Source organism: Filicampus tigris, chromosome 22 (assembly GCF_054856515.1).
Source record: "Filicampus tigris isolate MCC_2025a chromosome 22, RoL_Ftig_1.0, whole genome shotgun sequence".
NCBI lineage: Eukaryota > Metazoa > Chordata > Actinopteri > Syngnathiformes > Syngnathidae > Filicampus > Filicampus tigris.
In genome coordinates, this window is record NC_141238.1 from 1,737,648 (window position 1) to 1,759,368 (window position 21,721).

The 21,721-nt window shown below is 47.3% G+C and overlaps 1 protein-coding gene across 1 annotated transcript; it reads right to left on the reverse strand.

Annotated features, from left to right (window-relative positions):
- Positions 1-282: 282 nt before the first annotated feature.
- LOC147126384 (G1/S-specific cyclin-D2-like) lies at positions 283-20,125 on the reverse strand. Its single transcript, XM_086021857.1, has 6 exons — positions 19,871-20,125; positions 8,467-8,904; positions 7,582-7,797; positions 5,504-5,663; positions 3,915-4,063; positions 283-2,330 (listed from the first exon to the last, which is right to left on the reverse strand). Exons 2-6 carry the CDS (start codon positions 8,659-8,661, stop codon positions 2,172-2,174), a joined length of 879 nt encoding a protein of 292 aa, XP_085877983.1. The 5' UTR covers positions 8,662-8,904; positions 19,871-20,125; the 3' UTR covers positions 283-2,171.
- Between the last annotated feature and the right edge of the window lie 1,596 nt (positions 20,126-21,721).

Genomic DNA, 21,721 nt, shown 5'->3' on the forward strand with positions numbered 1-21,721 from the left:
GCAGCCGTCAGCCACACAGGGGCGCTGTTTGTTTAACTATAAACTCCCACAGCCTTAGTTTGACAGTTCTCTAGCGTTTGATGCGTAATTATTACTCTATGTATATAGATTAACGATGTTGCTGGCCTTTCATCTGTATCCGTGCTTCAACTAGTGGGCTTGCATAGAACATTCTTGAAAAAAAAAATGTTTTGACATCGAACACGGAAGTGCTGCATTGTGCTCTCCATCGCCGTCTGGTGGCAAAAAAAGGCAACGACAGGAATAAGAAAAAGTCCAATCTGGTTATTTTTGCCAATTTATTGAGAAAATGTTGAGGTACACTGTGTGGGGACAAGGGGGAGGATCAAAACCACACCAAACATTCTGGTGGTACCTCAAAAATAAGACAATTCCACTGAATCCAAAATAAACCAACCCTTAACTTTGGTCTTTTTTGATACATGAATATCATACAGTACTGGGCGTGTTTGGAGCAGCACCACACACATGAAATGTTTTTTTTTTCTTAGCAATTTAAAGCACAGTGGAATCTGATTTGAAACTAAAAGCATCATCCCTTCGGGAAAAAAAAAGGTGTGTGACATGAAGTGTGATGAGGTAACGCTCGATCCGTCCAAATCAACCTGAGGTACACAAACAAATTACAAGGAAGCAGCAAGAGTACAACCAATGATACACAAAATCATAAACATGAGTACTTCCAGTCCCGCACCAAACTGTGGCGATCCCTCCAGTACACTCACAAAAAAGGACAACAAAAAAAAGCTAAAGACTTGGAAGGTATACACAATAATAAAATCATATAATAGCAGCAAACAAGTGAATCACAATTTAATTGTTTTGGAGAGGGGGGAGAAGAAGAAAAAAAAAAAAAAAAAAAAAAGCTTTTTGTAGCAGCAAAGAGAAATGACGTCCGTCAACTTTTTGTGTTCTCACTTTGGAATGAGCTTTGTTCAACCATTTGACACTTTTTCAGTTTTCTTTCTGCAAACAACATTTTGCTTTGTGGAAATTATCACTCAAAATGTGTGAGTGTGTGGAGGGCGGGGGGTTACTTTTCTTATTTCTATGTACACAGTCTTAACTTTCACGCCCAAAACACGCACGTCGTCCGCATACGACGGGAAACGTCCAAGAGTTGAATGCAAACACGCAATATTCAGCTCCGGAAGAATTCGAAAGGAAGGTTTGGCTATGACAATTCAAGTACAATTAAATAAAAAAAAAAAAAAATCTACACATGGTCTTTTCTTGGTCGACGTAGATTCAATCACCAGCTTTCATCACCCCGTGTGGGAATCCAGCCCTAAAAAAAAACGAATAACTTAAAAAAAAAAAAAGACCCTACTAACCAAAAATGATCGCTCCTTGACCACGTGTCTTTTTTTTTTCCAAAAGTGCATCAATATTGTTCCTATGTCACGCTTTGCTCCAAAAGACCAAAACTAATTTGGCAGAGCGACAAATAGCATCCCGGAACCTCCTCACCCTCGCTGGCTTGGTTTGAAAAAAAAAAAAAAAAACTAAAAAAAAAAAAAACTAAACATAGCTTACGTTCCCGCTTCTTTACCAACACCTGCGTCTGTCCCGCTCGCAACCTCCGCGAAACCCCCTGACTCGTCATCACCGCTGCCTTTCAGCATCCTCGCCACTTCCTGTGTGAGCAGGCCCAGCCCACTCCTCCTTTTCACGTGACCCCGCCCCCAGCAGCACAACAGGTGTCGGTGACCTCGGCAAGCGGCTAATGCCAACGGTTAGCGGCTGACCCCAACGGCTAGCGGCTAACGCCAACAGCTAGCGGAACTCCCGATTAAACTGAGTAACTGCTAAGATGCTAATAGAGTAACATAACTAAATATACTAACTTAATATACAAAAAAAAAAAAATGTGTCGCGGTCAAAAAGAATATATTTAATAAGCTATTTCTCTTCAAGTATGAAAATATATTCAGGTTTCCGTTCGGCGGGGGGAACCTAAGGCACTATCAAGTTTCAAGATTCTTAAATATCTTGTTTGATTACATGCGGCACATCCAAAAAAACGTTTGGAGGCAAACAAAAAAAAAAAAAAAAAAAAAAAGAAAAAGTGAGAATTTCTTAATGGCGAGAAATTCTCGGGATTGTCAGGCCGTGGCCGTTTGTGGAAGGGGCTCGTGGGGGGAGGGGGTTCATAAGTTGACGTCGCGCACATCGGTGGGCGTGCTGGACTGGTCCTGCTGCTGCTCCCGCGACTTGTTGCTGGGGTTGGCGCCGCCCGCTCGGTTGTCCTGCTGCAGGCTGGCGGCCAGGACGCGCTCGATCTGCTCCTGGCACGCACGCAAACAGTCCTGTAGGCACAAAGGGGCACCGGCAATCATTTGATTTGTAATCATGTTAAGATGAGGTCAAACAACAGCAAAATACAAAATAACGCAAAGTAAAGCTATTCAAGTCCACCCCAAGTACAGATGTAAATAGTTTACAAAAATAAAGGCGTTCTAGTAGGACCCCGTGTGCTTGCATTATACCGCCCCCTGGCGGCCAAAGCGCATACCCAAATGAGCAGCACAATGCCGTATTTGCTCAAGTACGATACTGCCGAGTGTGAATCTCTCTTCTTAAAAAACCAAAACTTGTCGCGGCGGACAGCAGGTCTGCGCGTTGAACGAGGGAGGTCGGTGGGTGGCTCGCTGCCGGGTGGCTGGCAAACAAAAGGGGAAAGCGGGGGCCAGCATTCCTTTGAAATGTTGTCTAATTGGAACCCGATGGGCCGCCGCCGGCCGCTGTTGTGACGGCGGGGGTCGCCGAGGCAACGCGCACCGCAAACGCGGGAGGAGGCGGCCAATGACGGCGGCCCACGACCACGGCGGAGGAAAAGCGTGCGGACTTTTTTTGGGGTTGTTTTTTCATGGTGGGGCCGCCACACCATCAAAGCGCACACGCTGGGGAAACTGCTACTGCGCCGCCATCTTGTCAAAAAGTGCCATGATCACAAGCGCAAACGTGACCACTGTTTTACAAACAGATTTTTGAAGAAAAATAGTGTTTGCCATCTTGAACTTCACAACAAAATGCATTTAAAAACGCAAAGAGTCATATTTGATTAGTCAAACAATTTTCACTTGGCATACGCTACACTCAGATTTTTTTTTTTCTACTTTTATGTGACTGTTTATTTTACAAACGGTGAGCAACAGTGCAAATGTCACCTGAGACATAAGCTTCGCAGTTTTAAGATGTTTAATGTCGACTTTTTAAAATTGTGTGGTACACTTTGCATTATGTACTACGTACTAAGAGTGAGTAGTTTTACTTTTGTAATCATAGTGAACTTTTTTTTATATATATGTATATATATATTTTTTTTTGACAGTTAAAATGTAACCTGTACAGTTCAAAATGAAAGTTGTGGAGTGATGATGAACTCATTAACTTTTTTTAGTTTTGTTTTTACAGGAATGGTCAATGTATTTTTAGACTCACATAGTTGATGTATCTAAATTCACCGCCGGTCCAGTTAAAGTTTATTGATGCCAATGAACCTTTCAAGATTTTATGCAAGCAGTTTTATTCGATTTTTATGATAGTGTTTTTTAAACACTTTTATACATCTGTTTCAGTGCCTTTGTTGTTGTCATTTAAGCATTTGACTTGATCATTTTTTTTCCCCCTTTCGATTTGCTCACGTCACGCTTCTTTGATCACTTTTTTAGCGATGGTCATTTTTGGATCATTTTCCACAATAGACAACATGTTAAAACCATACTGTAAAAAGACGGAAGTGCCGGTCCACCAGGAGGGGCAAAGCGCTCGAGTGGGAGAGCAGAAATTGCATGTGTGCGACCACAAGAATGTGGGCTGCCGATGCTCTTTATAGCAGAAGCGGCGGCGAGGACAAACAGCTTCAATGTCAGCGGCGTTTTCACACTCACCACTTCTGTGTTGGTGATCTTGGCCAGCAGGTCTGTCAGGTTGTCTCTCGTCAGCCTCTTGTCCTTGTGGTCCAGCTGCAGGCCGCAGACGGCGGCCCCCATGCTGCCGCTGGCGATCATGGAGGGGGGGTTCATGGCAAGACCGTCATCTGATGACGAGAAGGAGATAAGCAGGTAAGGATCACGCCTGGTTAACACGTGCGAGAGCTCCTCGAGTTTGTTTTTTCCCAGGCTCTGAATTTCAAATTGTGCCCCCCCACCCCCACCCCCTCCCGCTTCGGAGGAAAAAGTGATTGGAAAAGCAGAGCAGGAATCCTCCTACTCGCCTTCAACAACGACTCCCTGCAGTCCCCGTCTGGACGCCTGAGCCGGAAACAGATCGCGCCACCAGTGCTCCGGCAACAAATCAAAACGACGGGAGAAAATGTGCCGCAAAATGCTAGGGCTGCAACGATCAATCGAATCCACGCTAACAATTTGATCCCCCCCCGAAAAAAAGGCAGACAAAATAAGATGGCGCGATGGTGGCGGGCCAGGAGCTGTCAGTAAACCAAAGTTTGGGAACATTTCATTCTTCAACAAGGAGAAATAGCCAGCCAATTCGATCGACACTCATTCGCTGACACCCATGTCACTCACCAGACCAGGCTTTTTAAAGCGATACACACTCAGTCACAAATACTACAGTAGAACGTGAGGATGTCAAGTCCAAGTCAACCTCACATGCACATTACTGTCAAAATCATTTTTTTAACCGATTACTCGATTAATGGGCAAACGAGTAGAATAGTTGACTCTACAAACATTCAGTAGCTGCAGTCCGACTAGAAAACAAAATGAAGACTATTACAAATTAAAGTTAAAGTCTGCAAATGACAGGAGGGAACAATATGGCCAAAAGGCTCATTGGAAGTGTGACAGGTTAGCAAATGCGACACGTTTCAACACGGCGGCGAAAGAAATCACATGCGCGCCTAGTCCCCTTTTAATTAGAGCTTCCCAACAAAAGTAATACCGAAACTCTACAAGAAAGTGTGGGAATAACTCAAAAGCCAAAGGTTACAGTGGTGATAAAGAGCTTATTGTGCTTTTATTGCACCAAAGTAACCACCTCAGCTACTTGTTTCCTGCCATTGAATTAGCAGGGAGGCGGCGGCACATAAAACAAGCGCCTCGTTCAACGCACTCCAGGATATGAAAATATTTAGCGGGATTGTGAGGCAGAGAGGAGACGACGAGGCCTACGGGGGGGAATTTGGGGGCGGGGTGAGGGTGAAAAAAAAAAAAATGTTTATTTTGGACCGCAGGCCATGAGGAAGGAAGATCACAGGATCGTCACCCTGACTTTTCAACCTGGAGGCTTCCCTGTCAACACACAACACGGATAGAGAGGAAGAGGAGGGCGGCGTGATCGATTGGGGACGCGGTGATTTCCAGGCCTGCGGCACACAAGTCCTCCATGTGGGATAAGAAAATGGGTCACATGCGTCACCGATGACTCATGGTGGGAGAATGCCGGAGCGTGTGCGTGGGAATCTGGCGGAGGGTTACGGCCGGCGGGGGTGGAGTGCAGCCGATAGCGCCGTTACCTGTAGCGCACAAGGCGATGAAGGTCTGCGTGTGCTTGCGGATCATCGGCACCTTGTCTTCGGGGAGGGGCAGCCGGCGCATGATGTGCTCCAAAAAGTCGTTGGGGATGACGGCCGCCATGTTCCACCTCAACTTGCCCAGCACCACCAGCTCCCAGTCCTCAAAACAGACATGAGCAACAACGCCCATAAATGCCACTTGCCAATGGCAAAAAATGGCAATTGATCATCATCCATCCATCTTGAATATGTGATTTAAATTTGGTAACAATGAAAAAAAAAAAAAAAAAAAAAATCCATCGCCGAAGGACACTGAGAAAGAGCCAAATTCAACACTAAAATGGCCGCTTCCGACCAAAATGGTAGACTTGCGGTGTCTTGAGGCCTTTTTTGTGGCTCTACTTGACAAGGTTACTAAAGTTCATGTTGCTAGGAAAAACTGGCTTCGGGGATGAATTTTTTGGACGAGCCAATTTTACAGACAAAAAGTATTATTTCGAAATAACAAGCCCATTTACAGCATGTATTGTCCTGTTCAATAAATCAAACAAGAAAGTTGTACCTCCACTACACTAGGTGGCACTGTTCCCTTTCTGCCTCTGTTGCGAAATAGCTCATTTGGCATATACATTTTAAGATTTACATTTTGTAGCCAAAGCCATTTATAAAGTTATCATAAGTGTGAAGCATGCTACTCTTTTGACTCCTTTTTTGCCGTGACTCGCTCTTAACATGTTGCCTATCCCGCGTTCTGCATATGCGTTAGCTTGCGTGTGAGAAATTCCACGTTAACGTGCGGACCGAGTCTCCCATGCATCCATCAGTCGGAAATGTCCGCGTAAGCTTTATTCCCTTTATCACCTGGCGGACTTTTATCTTATCATCTTGCGTGCCATTTCTCATTCCTCACATCCTTTGTGTGCACAGCAGCGGCGACATGTGACGCGCTAGCAAAGTAATAACCACCCCACCCCCCCCCCCCCCCCATCGAGACGGAGAGCGCTTTCCTTCCTGTCACAAGTTGAGACCCGCTCCAAATTTCTCGCACAAGTTTTCCACAAGGCTAATTTTGCGAATTGAGAAGTATTGACGGCACAACAGTTCAGATCGCCATCAAAAATGTAACCCTAGATTATGACACCGGCTGTTATTCCTGTCTTTGTACAATTTCAAATATTACTTTGGCACCAATGAACCCATAGCCTTGTCTAATAGGAAAAAAAGTGCTTTGCCGCAATGTTGCGGCACTTGCACTGAACTCAACGCATCATTATTAGGTGGGCGTTTGTCTCAACATGCAATAATTATCACTTGACTTTGAATATGATCCATACTTTTTGTTAGATCGCATATAAATTCTTTTAAGTCAGCAGATAAGCGAAGGTGGGGCAGACAAATGGGATTTCCTGTTATCGAGGGCTAATATTTGCATTGGCGCGCTTTGATGTTAGTGGGATTTTGACGCTGACATTTTGACACTCGGTGCGGCACGCGTCCAAAATGGCTTCGCCGCCGGGGTACTTCAATAGTTGCTCTATCGCACTGAATTTAGTTGTGTTTGGACCCATAACAGTTGGACCAGCTGGTACACGCAAATGACTGACAGCGGCCGCACATATGCTAGCATTTAACACCATTTATCCTCCGCGGAGGCCGTTCTGAGCTTCGCAGTCCATGCGCTCACTTCCTGGACAGATGTCCCACCCTCCCCTTGCCGCTCTTCCAGCTGAAGAGCCACTGCCGCTTTCCTCTGCCCATCCTGTGAGGATATCCAGGAATATGGCGCGTCGCCACAGCAAGATGACAAACGGCGACCTAGATGCTCAGACGCGGCAGCCGAACGACTTGGCGATTCAACATCTACTTTCAGAACAACTCGCTCATTACTGAGACTGTGTGCTTTGTTTCTTTAATCCGGCGCAACTTGAAAACGACTCCGGTTCCAGGGAGCTTCAATGCGAACACTAGATGGCATCGCACTCCTCTCCAGGCACTGGAGAATTGGAAGCTTCCTGTGAAACCAACTCGGCCATTAGCACTAGTATGCGAGGCCCTCGTGCTTCGAGACCTTGGCTTACCAGCAGCTCCAGTGGTGAAATGGAGTTGTCCGTGTACATGCACAGCTTCTCGGCGGAGATGGGCCTGCTGTCCTTCAGTTTGGAGGCCAGGAACATGCACACGGCACCCAGCAGCTGCAGATAATTCTTCCTGGTGGGCATCACAGCAAGGAATCTGTCCAAATAATTGATGGCAAGCGGGAAGATGTCCTCTTCACTCCTCTCGGCCTCACACACCTGGAAAGGAAAGGGGGGGGGGGGGGCGGGAGGGGTGAACATGAGCATTTTAGCAAAGAATGTTAGTGCAAATAGCAAGTAAAACATCTCTTTTGGGTGTTTTAAAGTTGCAGAAATGCAATGGGGTTATTGGAAGTAATTGGGCAACCAGGGTAAGGGTGTTTAACTATGCACGTTCAACAAAAAATAATTAAAAAGTCGTGCAAAATGTTACGGACACTTTGCACACACGACGAAAAGTTCCAGTTCGCCATGCTGTCTGCCTGCCTTGTGGCTGAGCAATTTTGAAAAATTAACAACAATTCGTGTGATGAGTAAAAGTGCTTTGTTTTCAGCTGTAAATTAAGATCAAGCTGTCGAGTGTCGTTCGGCCTAACTAATCGACGCAATTAGGCCATTTTAACACCACTAGCACAAGTAAATATCAAGCTAGGCTACGTTATTCGCGAAGCTGAATTGTCTTCGTGGTGGAATTTCCGACTCTCCCACGCCTTTTGGTGACTCATCCCCACTCAATTGTCACACGAGTCCGGCAGAAAAACATCCACCCCGGGCGTGTAAATGCGTGGCAACATCGTGCAGTTGCGACCACAAAAAAAAAAAAAAAAAAAAAAAAAAGTGCTAATTAGCCAGCGTTAGCATAGGAGGAAAAAGAAACAAGCTACCAACCTCGAGCATCCAACCCGCGACGACTCGCCTCATGTACGGCTTAATATCCTTCTGGACCCGCTGGAAGTAGGAGCACTGCGGCAGGAAGCGGTCCTCCACGGTCAGCAGGCTTTGCAAGACCCGGTCATCGTGGAGGATGTTCGGGTCCACCGGGGCTTTCACCTCCGCCACCGACTCCATGCAGTAAAGCTCCATGACTTGTCGCTCCCGCTCTTCTTCGTGCTTGGTGACTAAAATATGATGCTGGTAAAAGTGTCACGGTGTGGTGAACAGCGGGCAGGAGGAGGAGACGCGCCCTGGTCGAAGCATGAGGCTGCAACTGCAACTTTTTTGTTCAGTCTCGCTCCCACGGATCGCCTCGTCGTCTCCTTCTCCTTCTTCTTCTGATGCGGAACTTCCGGTCAACGCCTTCAAAATATCAGCAAGGCAACTTGCGCTCTGAAAGAGCGATACAGTAAAAGCACCCAAAATAAAAACTTGCAATGACACAAAACATAGGTTGTCACGTCTAAAATACGGAACGTATAATATACATTTTTTACAAATACGTCATTCAAAGAGGACACAGTGAGCAAATTGGCTAGCTGGCTGGCTAGCTCTTTGCATTTTTTCCTTTTGGTGGCAATAAATGCATAAACACACAATCGACATTCTTCTGTGTTTATTGGAGGTAAACTGAGGGGAAAGATGTCCAAAATGCAAAAGACATCATATAAATGTACACCTCCGCACAATGTCGTGATAATTATCGTATCATGAGGTTCATATCATGATAATATTGTATACTGATGTTTGGATATCGTTAGATCACCACTCATTGTAGAGCCGCTGGCCGCAAATTGTGCAATGTGGGCTTTGTGAGCGTGATTTACCCGTCACGATAAATCCATATTTCAAGTAGGTCTCCCGGTATTGTCTGAGAAATGCACCTCAGACGAATGTAACAAAGACAATCCGGTCACTTTTCAAAATAAAATACTTTTCTGACTAGATCAAACTAGATGTTCTTGCATGTTAATGTGGTCAAAAATTCGACTATACTTACTGGAGGTTAAAAAAGTATAAGAGTTAAAAATAAAAAAAAATCACAACAAATATATAATCAAAATGAATGAGGCCATTCAAAGAGAAAGAAGATAATGGAGCTAAGAGGGTAGCGAGCTGCTGGCATGTTATGGTGGCAATAAATTCCTTTGTCATTCACTAACCACAAATAGTCAACATTCTACTGCACTTGTTGGAAGTGTTAAATTAAAAAAAAAAAGGGTGGAAAAAAAAAAGGCTGCATTTTTCTAAGTCAATAATTCACCGGTGAACACAAGGAATGAAGGAGCAGCACGGTTAGCTCATGCCCTTAATACGCTGTGTGTTGTGCAGAGTAAATACTTTTTTTTTTTTTTGATGAGGTTATCGTCATGTCATGTAGGCTCGAATCCATGCAAAATGCCCCTATCAAGGGTGTGGACTCTTTTAATCGCATTCCGCAACGTCTTTCTGATGCTGAACCATGTAAACGGATGAAAAATGAAAAAAAAAATAAATCTGCAGTTAAATGTGTCATCTCTGAAAAAAAAAAAAAAAACTGGTAGAATTACATCAGGATCGGAAGTCATGTGGTTGTTTGCCATTTACTTGCCACGCCGGCCACGTGTGTCTCTTATCATTAAAAAACATTCCGGAGCTACTTCCGATCATGTGGCGAAAAGTCATGAATGACAGCTAAACTTCTTTTCACAACCCCCCACCGCCACCTCAACCCCCCCCCCTTTTCTTGCTTCCTCACTTCCCCTTCCCCCCGCATCCAAAGAACTGAATGAGATATGCAGTTTCATTGAGAAAAAAAAAACACACTGTGAAGCTATTATGAAAGGCTAGCATGGGAAGGGAATGTCAAGGTTAGCCAGATTAGCTCAACTTCAAAGAAAGGGCGGCCTGTTTTTCCTCTTCTGTGATGTTGAGGGGCACGCCGACAAAATGTACGGTATACATCCCGAGACCAAGAGGGTACTAATGGCGGACACTTAGGGGAGCAAAAAAAGAGGTGTCAGACTTTGAGCCGTTTGTGCACGTGCGCTACGATAACGCGCGCACACACAGAGGTAACAGAGAGCGCTGGGAAAGCGTGGAGGAGCGTGAAATCACCTTGATCCAAAGATTCCCGCCGCATACCAGCCCAGTCAACCTGCGAGAGGCCTGCACATGGGCAGAGCAGAAACAAAAGTCGGGGGTGGGGGGAGGAAGAGGCCGAAAGTGAAATGTGAACAGAGGCAGCCGCAACAGCTTCCAGAGTGAATGCCACACTTGTGTCCCATGATTTAGACTGCTCGGAATTGTTTGCGGTTCCGCTTATCGATACCTCACATCAAAAAATGAGTCATGTTGTCACACGCAAGTGTAAATTATTCCAAGTGGTAAATAATCATCGTGAAGCGCTAACAAATCACTAGTCGACATCGTGGCCTTTCGCATACAGTACCGTTAAGTTCTGCCGCAAAATGGCCGACGCATTAGCGTCGATGTTACCATCGAAACTTGTACCCCGCAGCGCAAAGCGAAAACGGGATCACAAACGACATGCTGGTGTTTCGCAATGGTCGCTCGCAATTTTAAAATGTTATTTTAGGAACCGGTTGATTAAGAGAAAAAAAAAAAAAAGATAGTCACAAGTCACAAGTGGTCTTTATGGTGGGTCAATGCCAAGTTGGTTCGCAAATGGAAAATAGTGTGCGTAAATCGAGGTTCCACTGTGTTTCATTTTCTCTGGATCAGTAAGAGTGAAACTGGATCATTTCGGAAAGAAAGTGAAAAACAACTTGCTGGGCACAGTACAGCGGGAGAAATGAGTACGCCTTTCCGGCATTCCCTGATAGTCAAGCGCCATCCCGCCCCCGTTACGGCTCCGTCGCCACCCCCGAGGGTGGAAAATTGCGATGTTGAAGCGCACGTTACGCCACCACTGGCCAGTCAAATTGGAACTCCCCCTCAGCGGGCTTCTGGAAGTGGGCCAATCAGATGAAAGGGAATAAGAGACGGAAGCGCCAAAAAAGGATGCGCTAGTGGAGCCTTTTATGCGCCAAGTTGCTTGATTACAGCTTAGGACGGGACAGTAGCGCCCAAGATGCTATGGCTGGAATGCTGCGGCAAGGACTCCTGCCGAGCCGTGGCCGACACCGGGAGGAAGATAGTGCGGCGCTTGTGTGTGCGTCACATGGTCGCCTGCTTTTATACGGCGCTCCCAAACATGAATCGCAAGCAATGAAAATGTCCGCGGCTAACAGTCACGTGCCAGTGAGCCTATTCCAGGCGTGGAGCGTCACAGGAAAAGCGGGAAGAAGGTGCTTTCCTGCGCAAGTCCATTAAATGCACAGCGCGCCACTTGCTATCATTTCCTCTATCAAGACGTCTAAACGCCACTTGTTCCATCCAATTAACTCATCACGTAGGCAGCCTGCATGGAACACAAACGGACGAGGGGGGGCGGGGAGGGGGGAAGAGGGTGTTTCCCACACTGTGCCTTTGGAATGTTTTGGCTATTCCCAAAGTCATCATTCAAAGTCAAATGGCAACATTTGGAAGCGGGACAATGAAGGGACAGATAGCAACATCCGGCTCTGCCTTCTCTGGAACACAAGAAGGGTTTCTTCTCAGTGCCGGGGACCCCGGGTCACTGCCCCCCCCCCCAATGCTACCTCAACCATTAAGTGTGTATACAAGCGTGACGTCCAGCGGCTTGCGCGGCTCACTCCTGGACGCTCCAGAGAACATTGGTCCATTCTCCGCCACGCATTCTCCAGCGCGCCGTTGATGGCGAGCAGAGGCGGGGAGCAGGGGCAAGAGCGCGTGTTTGCAACAAAAGCTCTCCTTTACTCTCAAAGGCTTTTACGAGACTGCGCCGCACAATGATCGCAATGACGCAAACAAACGGAACAGGAACTGCAAGTCGCAAGAACGAAGCATTCCTGGAATTTTAAGTGGGAATGCGGCGCGGACGCACCAAATATGTTACGCCTGAACCTTTGTGTGAACTATTGTCGAAAGTCAGGTAATTTATCGAAGCCGAACGACCCTACTTGGGGCGCAGTACGAGGTCAGGAACCTGCGGTGAAAATATCTGGAAATGGGGACCTCGAATATTGGGCAATTCAGCTACATAGTGCATTTGGACTTTATTTGAACCCCAAAGAGCTTTTTTGTGTTCGGACCTAGTTCTGGGGTAATTCATCTGAGCCAAAAGATAGTATCGTAATAATTTTCCAGGAATCCAGGAACCAAATGGAACCTTTTACTTGCAGACACTACAGGTACCAAGAATTAAAACGACAACTTCTAGGAACTTGTGCATTTCGACAACAGGAACCCGCGTCTAAATTTAGTGACAGGGTCACGTATCCGGGCCAATAGAAGACCCAACTTGGGGGCAGTACCAAGAATGAAATGTTTCCGGAACTTAAGCTATCTACTGCGTCGCGGCCACAGAAACGTTACCTCAAAACTCGAAACATCTGTGCGTTTCAACCACGGAAAATAATATCTAAATTTAGTTCCAGCGTAATCTATCGGGGCCAAGATCACACAGAGAGATGCTACTTGTGAGCGGTCGAGGAACATATCTTACCGCCGCATCTTACTTCCGGGAACCCCAGGTATCGAGAACAAAAAAAGTTGATTTGCATTTCAATCGCAAACTGGGGCCACTTGTGAATGTTAGAATCACAGGAATTTAAGTTGAATTTGAGTTCTTGGGGTAATCTAGCAGGGCCCGAGAGAGGGAGGGGTACGAGCTCCAGAAACATATCCGATTGGAACCTTTTTTTTTTTTTTTTGTTCCATGAACTACTGACGCCGAGCATAGAAACATTCTGAAAATGCGGGACATCCATCAACGGATCGGGCAGCACTTGTTTCTTTGTGGGGCCGAGATGAAGTCATTGCGCGACATGTGCGCGTGACATCACATCCTCGCCGTTTTAACGGTGAAGCAACTCGTTGTTCGCCTGAGCGATGGGATTAGACGCGCTCTCAACCAGGCACAAAGCCATGTTCAGCGCGTCTGCGAGAGAGAGAGAGAGAGAGAGAGAGAGACCACGACGTCTTCGGGCCAGCGTCTGGACTTGTGTTATGTAAGGGGTGGTGGGGGGGGATTCCGCTCCCCAAAGCCCCCAACTCGCACATGTGGCGGGGTGGGTGCAGTGAACGCGGCCGAGAGCCGGCGGCCGCCTGTCGCTGGACAAGCGCGTGTGTGTGTGTGTGTGGTCAGAGATTAGGCAAAAAAAAAGAAAAAAAAAAAAAAAAAATCTGGCGGAGGGGCTCGGGTGGCAGCTGTCGACAACTGGAAGCAGATGATTGGCTGAGGCCAATGAGAGGGTGTGTCACGCCAATGGAGAGTGACAATTCATCAGGGACAGGATGTTTAACCCAAAGACAGGGAGACAAGAGAGCCTTGCAGCTGGACACTTCAGCTCAAGTTTGCCTTTTCCCGCCCAATGGTCACACTGAAGAAAGACAAACTTCAGACTTTTGGAAGACCGCTTAAATCCTGATTTTTTTTTTTTTTTTTCCCTTCCCAAATGCTACGCTGATCTCAAGCCCAAGTCGATGTAACGCCAACATCCACAGGGATACGGTAGTGGTTCACAAACCTGAATCTCATAGACAAGGTGGGCCACTTTTACCGACGCTAACAGAACAACGTACTTGTTCGCAGCTATTGATGGGGAAGCTGACGGGGTTCGTGAATGGACCCCAAGCTTATGTTCCCGACGCCGTACCCCCGAAAAAGGCGACACGACTTTTCTTCCCTCTCTGAAGGGCCTCATTGTTCTGCAAATAGCTTCGCTTTCTTCGCGCGCTCGCTTCCCGTCGAGCGCACGGCAACATTTCCACTCCTGCACGCTTACGTTTCCCTCCTGAGAGAAGAGGCGGAGGAAATGGGGAGGGTGGAAGAGGGGGCGCCTCGCAATTTGAAGGCTTTCAAAACGTCTCTGGCCAGGCGATATGCTGCTTATAAACGTGGAGCAGAGGGGAGGGATTGTGTCTGGGAGCCGCTCGGTGTTTTCCTGTGCGCCATGCGTGCTAACCTCGGGCCTCCAGTGGCGGGCGGTGGCATAAAGAGGCCTCTGTGAGTGCCCCGGTCGGATCCGGACCCCAATGCGCGGTAGTGAGACGTGACCGTCAAAAGACCAGATGCTGTTCGGAGGAGTCACCCCTGGCTAAACAGGTGACCCGAAAAGGGCGACGGCCAAAGCCAACAACTCCCCTCGACCGTCGTGGAATGTACGGTGGCATTCCGCGAGTCGGACAAACACCGGCATACTGAGCCTATCTGCAGGAAATGCCGGGATAAGTTAGCATAGCCGTGCATGCCCACGTCATGCTGATGCCGTCAGAACCCAGGAGGGGGGGGGAAGAATGCTGTCTTCTTTTAAAAAAAAAAAAAAAAAAAAAAAAAAATACAAGTGAACTGTTAAGACATATTTCTGAGGGATAATTAAAGCCTTCATCCAGACACACCTTTTTGGTACCCTTACATTAGGGCAGGAACCAGAAAAAAAAAAAAAAAAAAGAAATAAAGAGGAGAACTCAAAATGCCTTAGGGTGTCAAGTTTTTAATTATTCTAAATTGCTGCCAAGAAGACATTTCGGTATCCTACTCTCAAACTGAAGGGCGGGGCCCCAAAGAGCATATCATCAGATGGCAGATTCGACCGGTCAACAGCGGCGATGGCTTTGAGGGTCCCTAAACGGATTTTTGACACCGACGTCAAAATGTCTTCACTTATTTTTTTTTTTACATCGCCGCTGAAAAAAATGTCATAAAAAAATGCGTTGACTAGCGTTATGTGTCGTTTCTCCACTAAAGTCCATCCGCCGGCATGACATTAGCGTTAGCATTAGTCTTAAAAAAAAAAAAAAAAAATGAGCAAGCTTGGCATACTGGTGGTTTCTCCTCTACAAGGTGAAGCATCCGTCTGCTTCGCAATTGTTATTATTTTACCATCGCGTATCAAATTTCTCCCGATTTATTTGTTACGGTCGTGTGTTTTGGGTGCAGCACTCCTTGGATCCCACGGCAACAAATCCAGTTGAACAGGCAGACTTACAAAAAAAAAAAAAAAAAACGAGCAAAAACATACGGGTGTCAATTAAATAACGAGCTTGACGGAGCAGATAATGATGTTTTGTCTTGAGGTAGATCGTGACAGGACACGACGGTTCCCACAAGCCAATTCCCACGTTGATTGTCTCGCATTGAAGTGTATTGGGACCATACTGGAAGACACTCGTCAATTCTTCCGAGAGAGAGAAAAAAAAAAAAAAAAAAAAAAGTCTGGGACTAAGATGGAGGACGCCGCTGTGAGAAAGGGAAGGTCACAGCGCCTGTGTGTCGCGGAGCTGCGACGGTCCGCTCGGTCGCAGGCCAGCGCTTCCCAGGACCGAGACCGCGTCCCCGGGGGTGCGGGGGGGGGGGGAGGCCGAGGAAAGTTCCGGTGGTGCTACTTTGCGATCTCATCATATAAGGACAAAATGTCCGTCCGGAGGGACAACCCGAATCAGCTCGTTTTCAATCACAAACTTACAATACTTTTGACAATAAATGCAGATACTCCAATGTTGTGTCGTCACATTTTCCTGCGCGGGTTTTGACCCTTAATAAAGTTATAATGCATCGGAAAAATGTCAAGTTAATTCGGCCTGAATCGTCAGCAAATTGGGTGTTCTCCGCATGTCGTAAGTATTGACAGTAGAATTTGCCCTTTGTTCAATTGGCCTCATCGAAATACCGCAAATCTTATTTCCGGCCTGTTTTCGCCATGACCTCACAAAACGAGTGGGACTCATTATTATTTTACGCAAGTGTTGGGGGTGCGAGAGATCAATAGCAAAATAAAATCTGAATGTGCAACTGCTCCCCTTGCAGTCCGCCCCATCCTCAAGAAAAAGTGGGGGTGGACTGGGCGTCTTGGGGGATAACGGGGAGTCGGGGTGGGGTTTACTTCTCCGCTGACAACCTAAGATGCCTTTGTTTCCAGGCCTTACGCAATGGCCGCTAACAGGAAGTCGTTAGGACTGATGTTATGGTTGGAAGTACGGGCCAGAGCTCGGAGCCCTCGGTCAGGATTCCCACTGTCAGCGAGGAAATGAAAGCACAGGGAGGCTCTCTTTTTATGGCTAGCCCATGAAGACATAAATACTCCCGCTTTCAAATCCTCGACGGCGGGGAGAGGGGGAAAAAAAAAAAAAAAAAAAAAAAAATCTTGATGACGGCGCAAAAGGAAATTGCCATAGAAACGCATACGAGATGCAGCGCTTCCGACGGCAAAGCACCCACGACAAAAGAAAAAAAAAAAAAAAAAAAAAAAAAAGCCGCGTCGGATTCAAGTGTATTGACCTGGAAAAAAAAAAAAAAAAAAAAAGCAAACATCGTTGAGGAATGTGTGAAATGTGAAGCGTGGGAGGAGAGCTTCCACACGTGGCTGTTAGCTAGACGCGAAGAGCTGCCAAGGCTCTCAAGGTGCGGCCGCTCTCGCTCTCCCCCCCCCCCCCCCCCCCCCCCCCCCCGCACCCCGACGGCTGTCATCAAAGGGGGATCCTCCGAGTTCACTCGCGGGCTTTTGCAAGCACGATTGCCGACCGGAGTGACAGCGCAGCTCGGTATGTTCGCGCGAGGGAGGAGCAAAAAAAAAAAAAAATGCTAAATAACGTCGTCGTCAAAGCACATCGTCGTCCGATGGCCTTCCACAAGCGCAAATCTCAACATTTGCACTTCACCAATGCGCGTGACCGGGCCGAGCTCGATTCTTAGTTCGATCACAAGAGCGTTTCGGTCACCTTTTTCTGCCACTTGATTCAGTTTTAGGTCAACTTTTAAGTACGATTTCCTACTCCATTTCTGCATCGCCCAAAGCCGAGCAGGTGTAGACGCTATCCTAATTTGGAGTTTTGCATATTATTCTCACCAGAATTTTGTTGGCGTTGCAACAAATGCAACAATGCGCTATATTTGGTTGAAAATTGATTATTTTGGGTTGCTTGGAATAGCAAAACAGAGCTCGTTTACATTTGCCCGCGCGAGGCGGATTTCCACATTTCTACGACGCAATACTATTTTACAAATCAAAAGCCGGGCCGCCCATTGCTGTCCATTAGGACAAAGAGAAATGGGAGTAAAGCAAGTATGTCGCCGGCGTGACTCGACAGCCGGGTTGGATTCTTTAGTGGCGTGCCTCTCGCGCCTACCTGCTGACAGACGGCGTAGCGTGGGAAGCCGTCCGCATCCGAGCTGATTGTGCAGCCATCAAATTGCGCAATGTGCGTGCATGTCGACTTTGAGAGTGCAACTTCTCCAAAACCGTCGGTTGATTTTGCGCTTACTCAGCTCTTTTTTTTTTGCACAGACGCCGAGTCGCATCTGGAGCGAAGCGACACATCACCCCCCAGCCGCCCCCCCCCCCCCTAGCGGAGCACCCGACGACTTCGAGCGACACCGGTTGGGGCGACAGCGCGGGCGGGCACGCGCCAACACGTCTGGCGCTGCTGCGCCCTCTTGGGAACCAACTTTTCCCACAGAGGATTTGTTCTCACAACCTCCACAGGCTTAATCAAACGATCTCTTGTTGTGCAAGGCGGCAACTGCGCTAGCGTGATGGAGACAAGTAAAAAGATGCTTGCTCGGTCTTGCGGCGACAAAATGCAGTCGTACGCTACGCCGAAGGCGGCGCTAGACCACTGCTGTCCAACCAATCAAAAGTCCCTTTGCCTAAATTGCGGTAAAGCTAAAATGAAAGGTACCAAAAAGTGCTATGCTACGAATCCACTATTTGGGAACCAAAGTAGTCATATTTCACTGCTCCTAGGGCGGCGACAAAAATCCAACTTTGGACACAACCTACACTAAATGCGCTATATGTCATGATTACAGTAAATCGGGGTGTTAGAAAAAATCCGTTTTAAATCCATCTTCCTGTGTCACTTCACTTGAGCCAGTTAAGGAACTTCAATTTCCCAGTTTCCTGGAATGCAGCATCAAGCCACGGGAACTTCTTTCCAAAGCATTTAAATATTACAAACAATGGCCGACTGTGACGGCAGCGGAGTCCGAACGGAACATTGTGTGGGCAGTGAGGTCTTTGGCTTTGATTTTTTGGATTTATTTTTATTTTTTATTTTTTTTTTGAAATCGCAGTAGAGAAAAGGCGCAGTGATGCGGCGTTCTACAGCGGCAGATTGTACTACACATCAAACAGGTCCGCCCGGGGCACACTCGATATCGCGTTTCATTTGAGTTGAGGCTCTTCATTCATTTCGGACTTTTGTTCGCCCCCCCCCCTCCGCTCCTTCCTCCGCGGCCCCCTTTGGCTCGCCGTCGGTCCCCCCCGCGCTGAGGCCCCCGCCAGCCGCTCTGGAAAAACCCCGTGCATCTGACTCGCATGGCCTGGCTCCACTTGTGTGTTCTGCTTGGCCCGCGCCGCTCTGCTCTGCTCTGGAGGAGGAGGAGGAGAGCTGGCCAATTACCCGCCGCCGCCGCGAGACCAGTATGATGTCATCCCCCTGCTCCGCCATAACAGGCTGCAGATGAGAGGAGGCCTAACGAGAAGCAGGGCCGCATGAAAAGGAATCGCATTGTGCGGCCGTCACGTTGCGCCTTTGTTATCGCCGACAAATCCCCAAAGGAAAGGCACGGCAATGCGGGGAGAAATGTCGCACAAACAAAGACATTAAAAACTATTGGGACTATCAGATGGTTATTTTTAGCATTATGGTGACTGCTAGAACTAGGGTTTACCAAATATTTCGGCGCAAGGGTGCACAGGACTAAAAAGGCTCTCAATGGCACGTCTTGCCACATCCACGCTTATCCCCCCCCCCCCCCCCCACGGCTGCTCGCATGTGGCTCCTACTTCACCTGGCCGGAAGTTACACGACAGCGGTATCGGCATACTGGTACCGGGGCATTTTTTCGATTCCGAGTACACGCCTACAGTGTCTGCATCGGCGCATCCCTAATTACACAGCCGCGGTGCTTAAGATGTCAAAGGAGGTGCGTGACTTAACATGTTAGGAACATTTTTTTTTTTTTTTTTCCACAGTTTATAATATTTTTTTTCAGTAAGAGATTAAAAACCCAACAGGGGTGCGCGGTTTAGCAAGACTGACCAAGCAGCAATCTGAGACTTTCCAGCAGAGCCATGACATCAATATTTCAGATATCCAGCCGGAAGTTGACTATACGAAGACACAAGCCAAGCTAATAGCTTAGCATTTAGCGACAGTTTTCGATGCCATGTGTCAGTCGGCGCGTGTGGTTTTGAACGCAAAGCGGCTGGCGTGACATGAAGGGAGTTCAATTCAGGCTCTGCTGCTTTAATGTGCTAGCCTAGCTAAGCCTAGCCTTGAGCACAAATACCTGCGTAATGGCATACCGCTCTCTTCCGGCTGACGGGACACTCCCTGACGGTGACATACATTTATTCCCGCCGCGCGATTCGGGCACCACATCAGAAAGGGCGCGAAACCAGCCTGCGGGCTGCCGTTGATCTCCTCCAAGCGTTTCCCGCAAAACCGAGCGCCGCATATAGACGCCGGACACGACGCGTAGGCTCGGCCCGTCGCCTTGCCGCAGTGTAAACAAAAGGCGGCTTTCACGCCGCCTCGTCAAAAGTCAAAAGAGGCGAAAGGGCGAGCTGCTTTCATTTATCAGCCGGGACAGCTGGGGCCTTTTTTTTTTTTTTTTTTTTTTTCTTCATAGCAATTTAATGCGTCGCACTGTGTCAGCAAAGTGTCATCATCGCAATGCTGCTAAAAGTGACTGCAAATTAAACGCAGTCATCACGATGCAGCCACAGCATATCTTACACATAAGACAGGCCTTCCAATCAATCAATTAACCAATTATGACTTGGATGACGCTTATTGAATTCCAGTAAATCATCTTACCGAGAAGTATTTTACGTAATTGTGTGCTTCTTGCGGGGCGTTTGGGGGAAGCCCCTCTTTTCTGTTCCAGCAAGGTCCGTAAAAGCGGGCTAACTTTGGCTATCCGGAATACCGTGGAGGCTTTCCAAAGAAAAACATGTCATTTATGTATTTTTAGCCTAAAAATAACACCTTTTCTTGGACGGCGCTTCAGATAAATCGACAATAATCGTGGCGATGCATGCTTTTCAAAACGGGAGATTCAAGGTCGATATGGAAAATAGTCACGAAAAGTTGTGGACACGCTTTTACATACATCGGTGCTTTTTTGACGTCGATTCCCAGTCACAATGTTGGGTCGAACTTGAAATGCAGATAGTAAACGCAGATCACCCCCTCGACGTGACATCAGTCCGCAAACACGCAAACAAAGTCCATAAAGCATGACAAGCATGTGCAAACAGCACGGCTCCATCAAAGCGCTTTATCAGCCTCGCCTCGTAAGAAGACCTCCCTCCATCTTGTCGGCGCATCTCCCAGAGAACATTCCATCCGCCGTCCCACCTCAACCCGGCGCTGGACTTTCCCACAGAACCCTAAACCCGATGAATGAGAGCGGGTCATTGTTTGGTCCGCGTCCCAGCAACTTCCCCGCGGTGGAATGCTTCAGGAATGCCGGCGCCGGCTACCTGGCATTAGAGGGTCTTTGTGTGGGAACGGGAAGGAGGTCAAAGAGCTCGGACGATGGACGCTCACCTCGCTGTACGTACCCTTGATGAGTCCATTTCAAAGACGGGGGGGGGGGGGGGGGGGTTATCTTCGAACGTATCTTTTTTTGGTCCAGAATATATAGGAAAAAATGGATTTACATGTAAAACTCAAAACAAACGTGGAGATGCGAGAACACAAAACAATGGATTGTGACTGGCAAAAGAAAATGTTATGTATGAGCAAATATTTTTCTTTTAATCCCCCCAAATGATTTTCAGACTCCCAAAAGCATACATTTGGAGATATATGCTTTCTGTTGGACTATCGCATTCCTTCATTACTTCCTTACATGAGGTTGCACTGCTATGACGTCACACAAGTGAAGTTTTACCCTTCCCAAACATTACAATGGCGATCTGAAATGAACCGAACCACATGGTGAAAATGCAGCTATTTTTTTATTTTTTATTTTTTTTTAAGTTTTGCGACTAGACAGAAACACTAAGCGTGTGGCGGTGGTTAGCGCTTGTGATCCAAAATGCCAAAGTACAATTTGGCCTGGAGGTGCAATTGCCCTCATTCCTCCAAACGTGAGGTTTTAATTGAAGGCGCGCCAGGCGAGGATTTATTG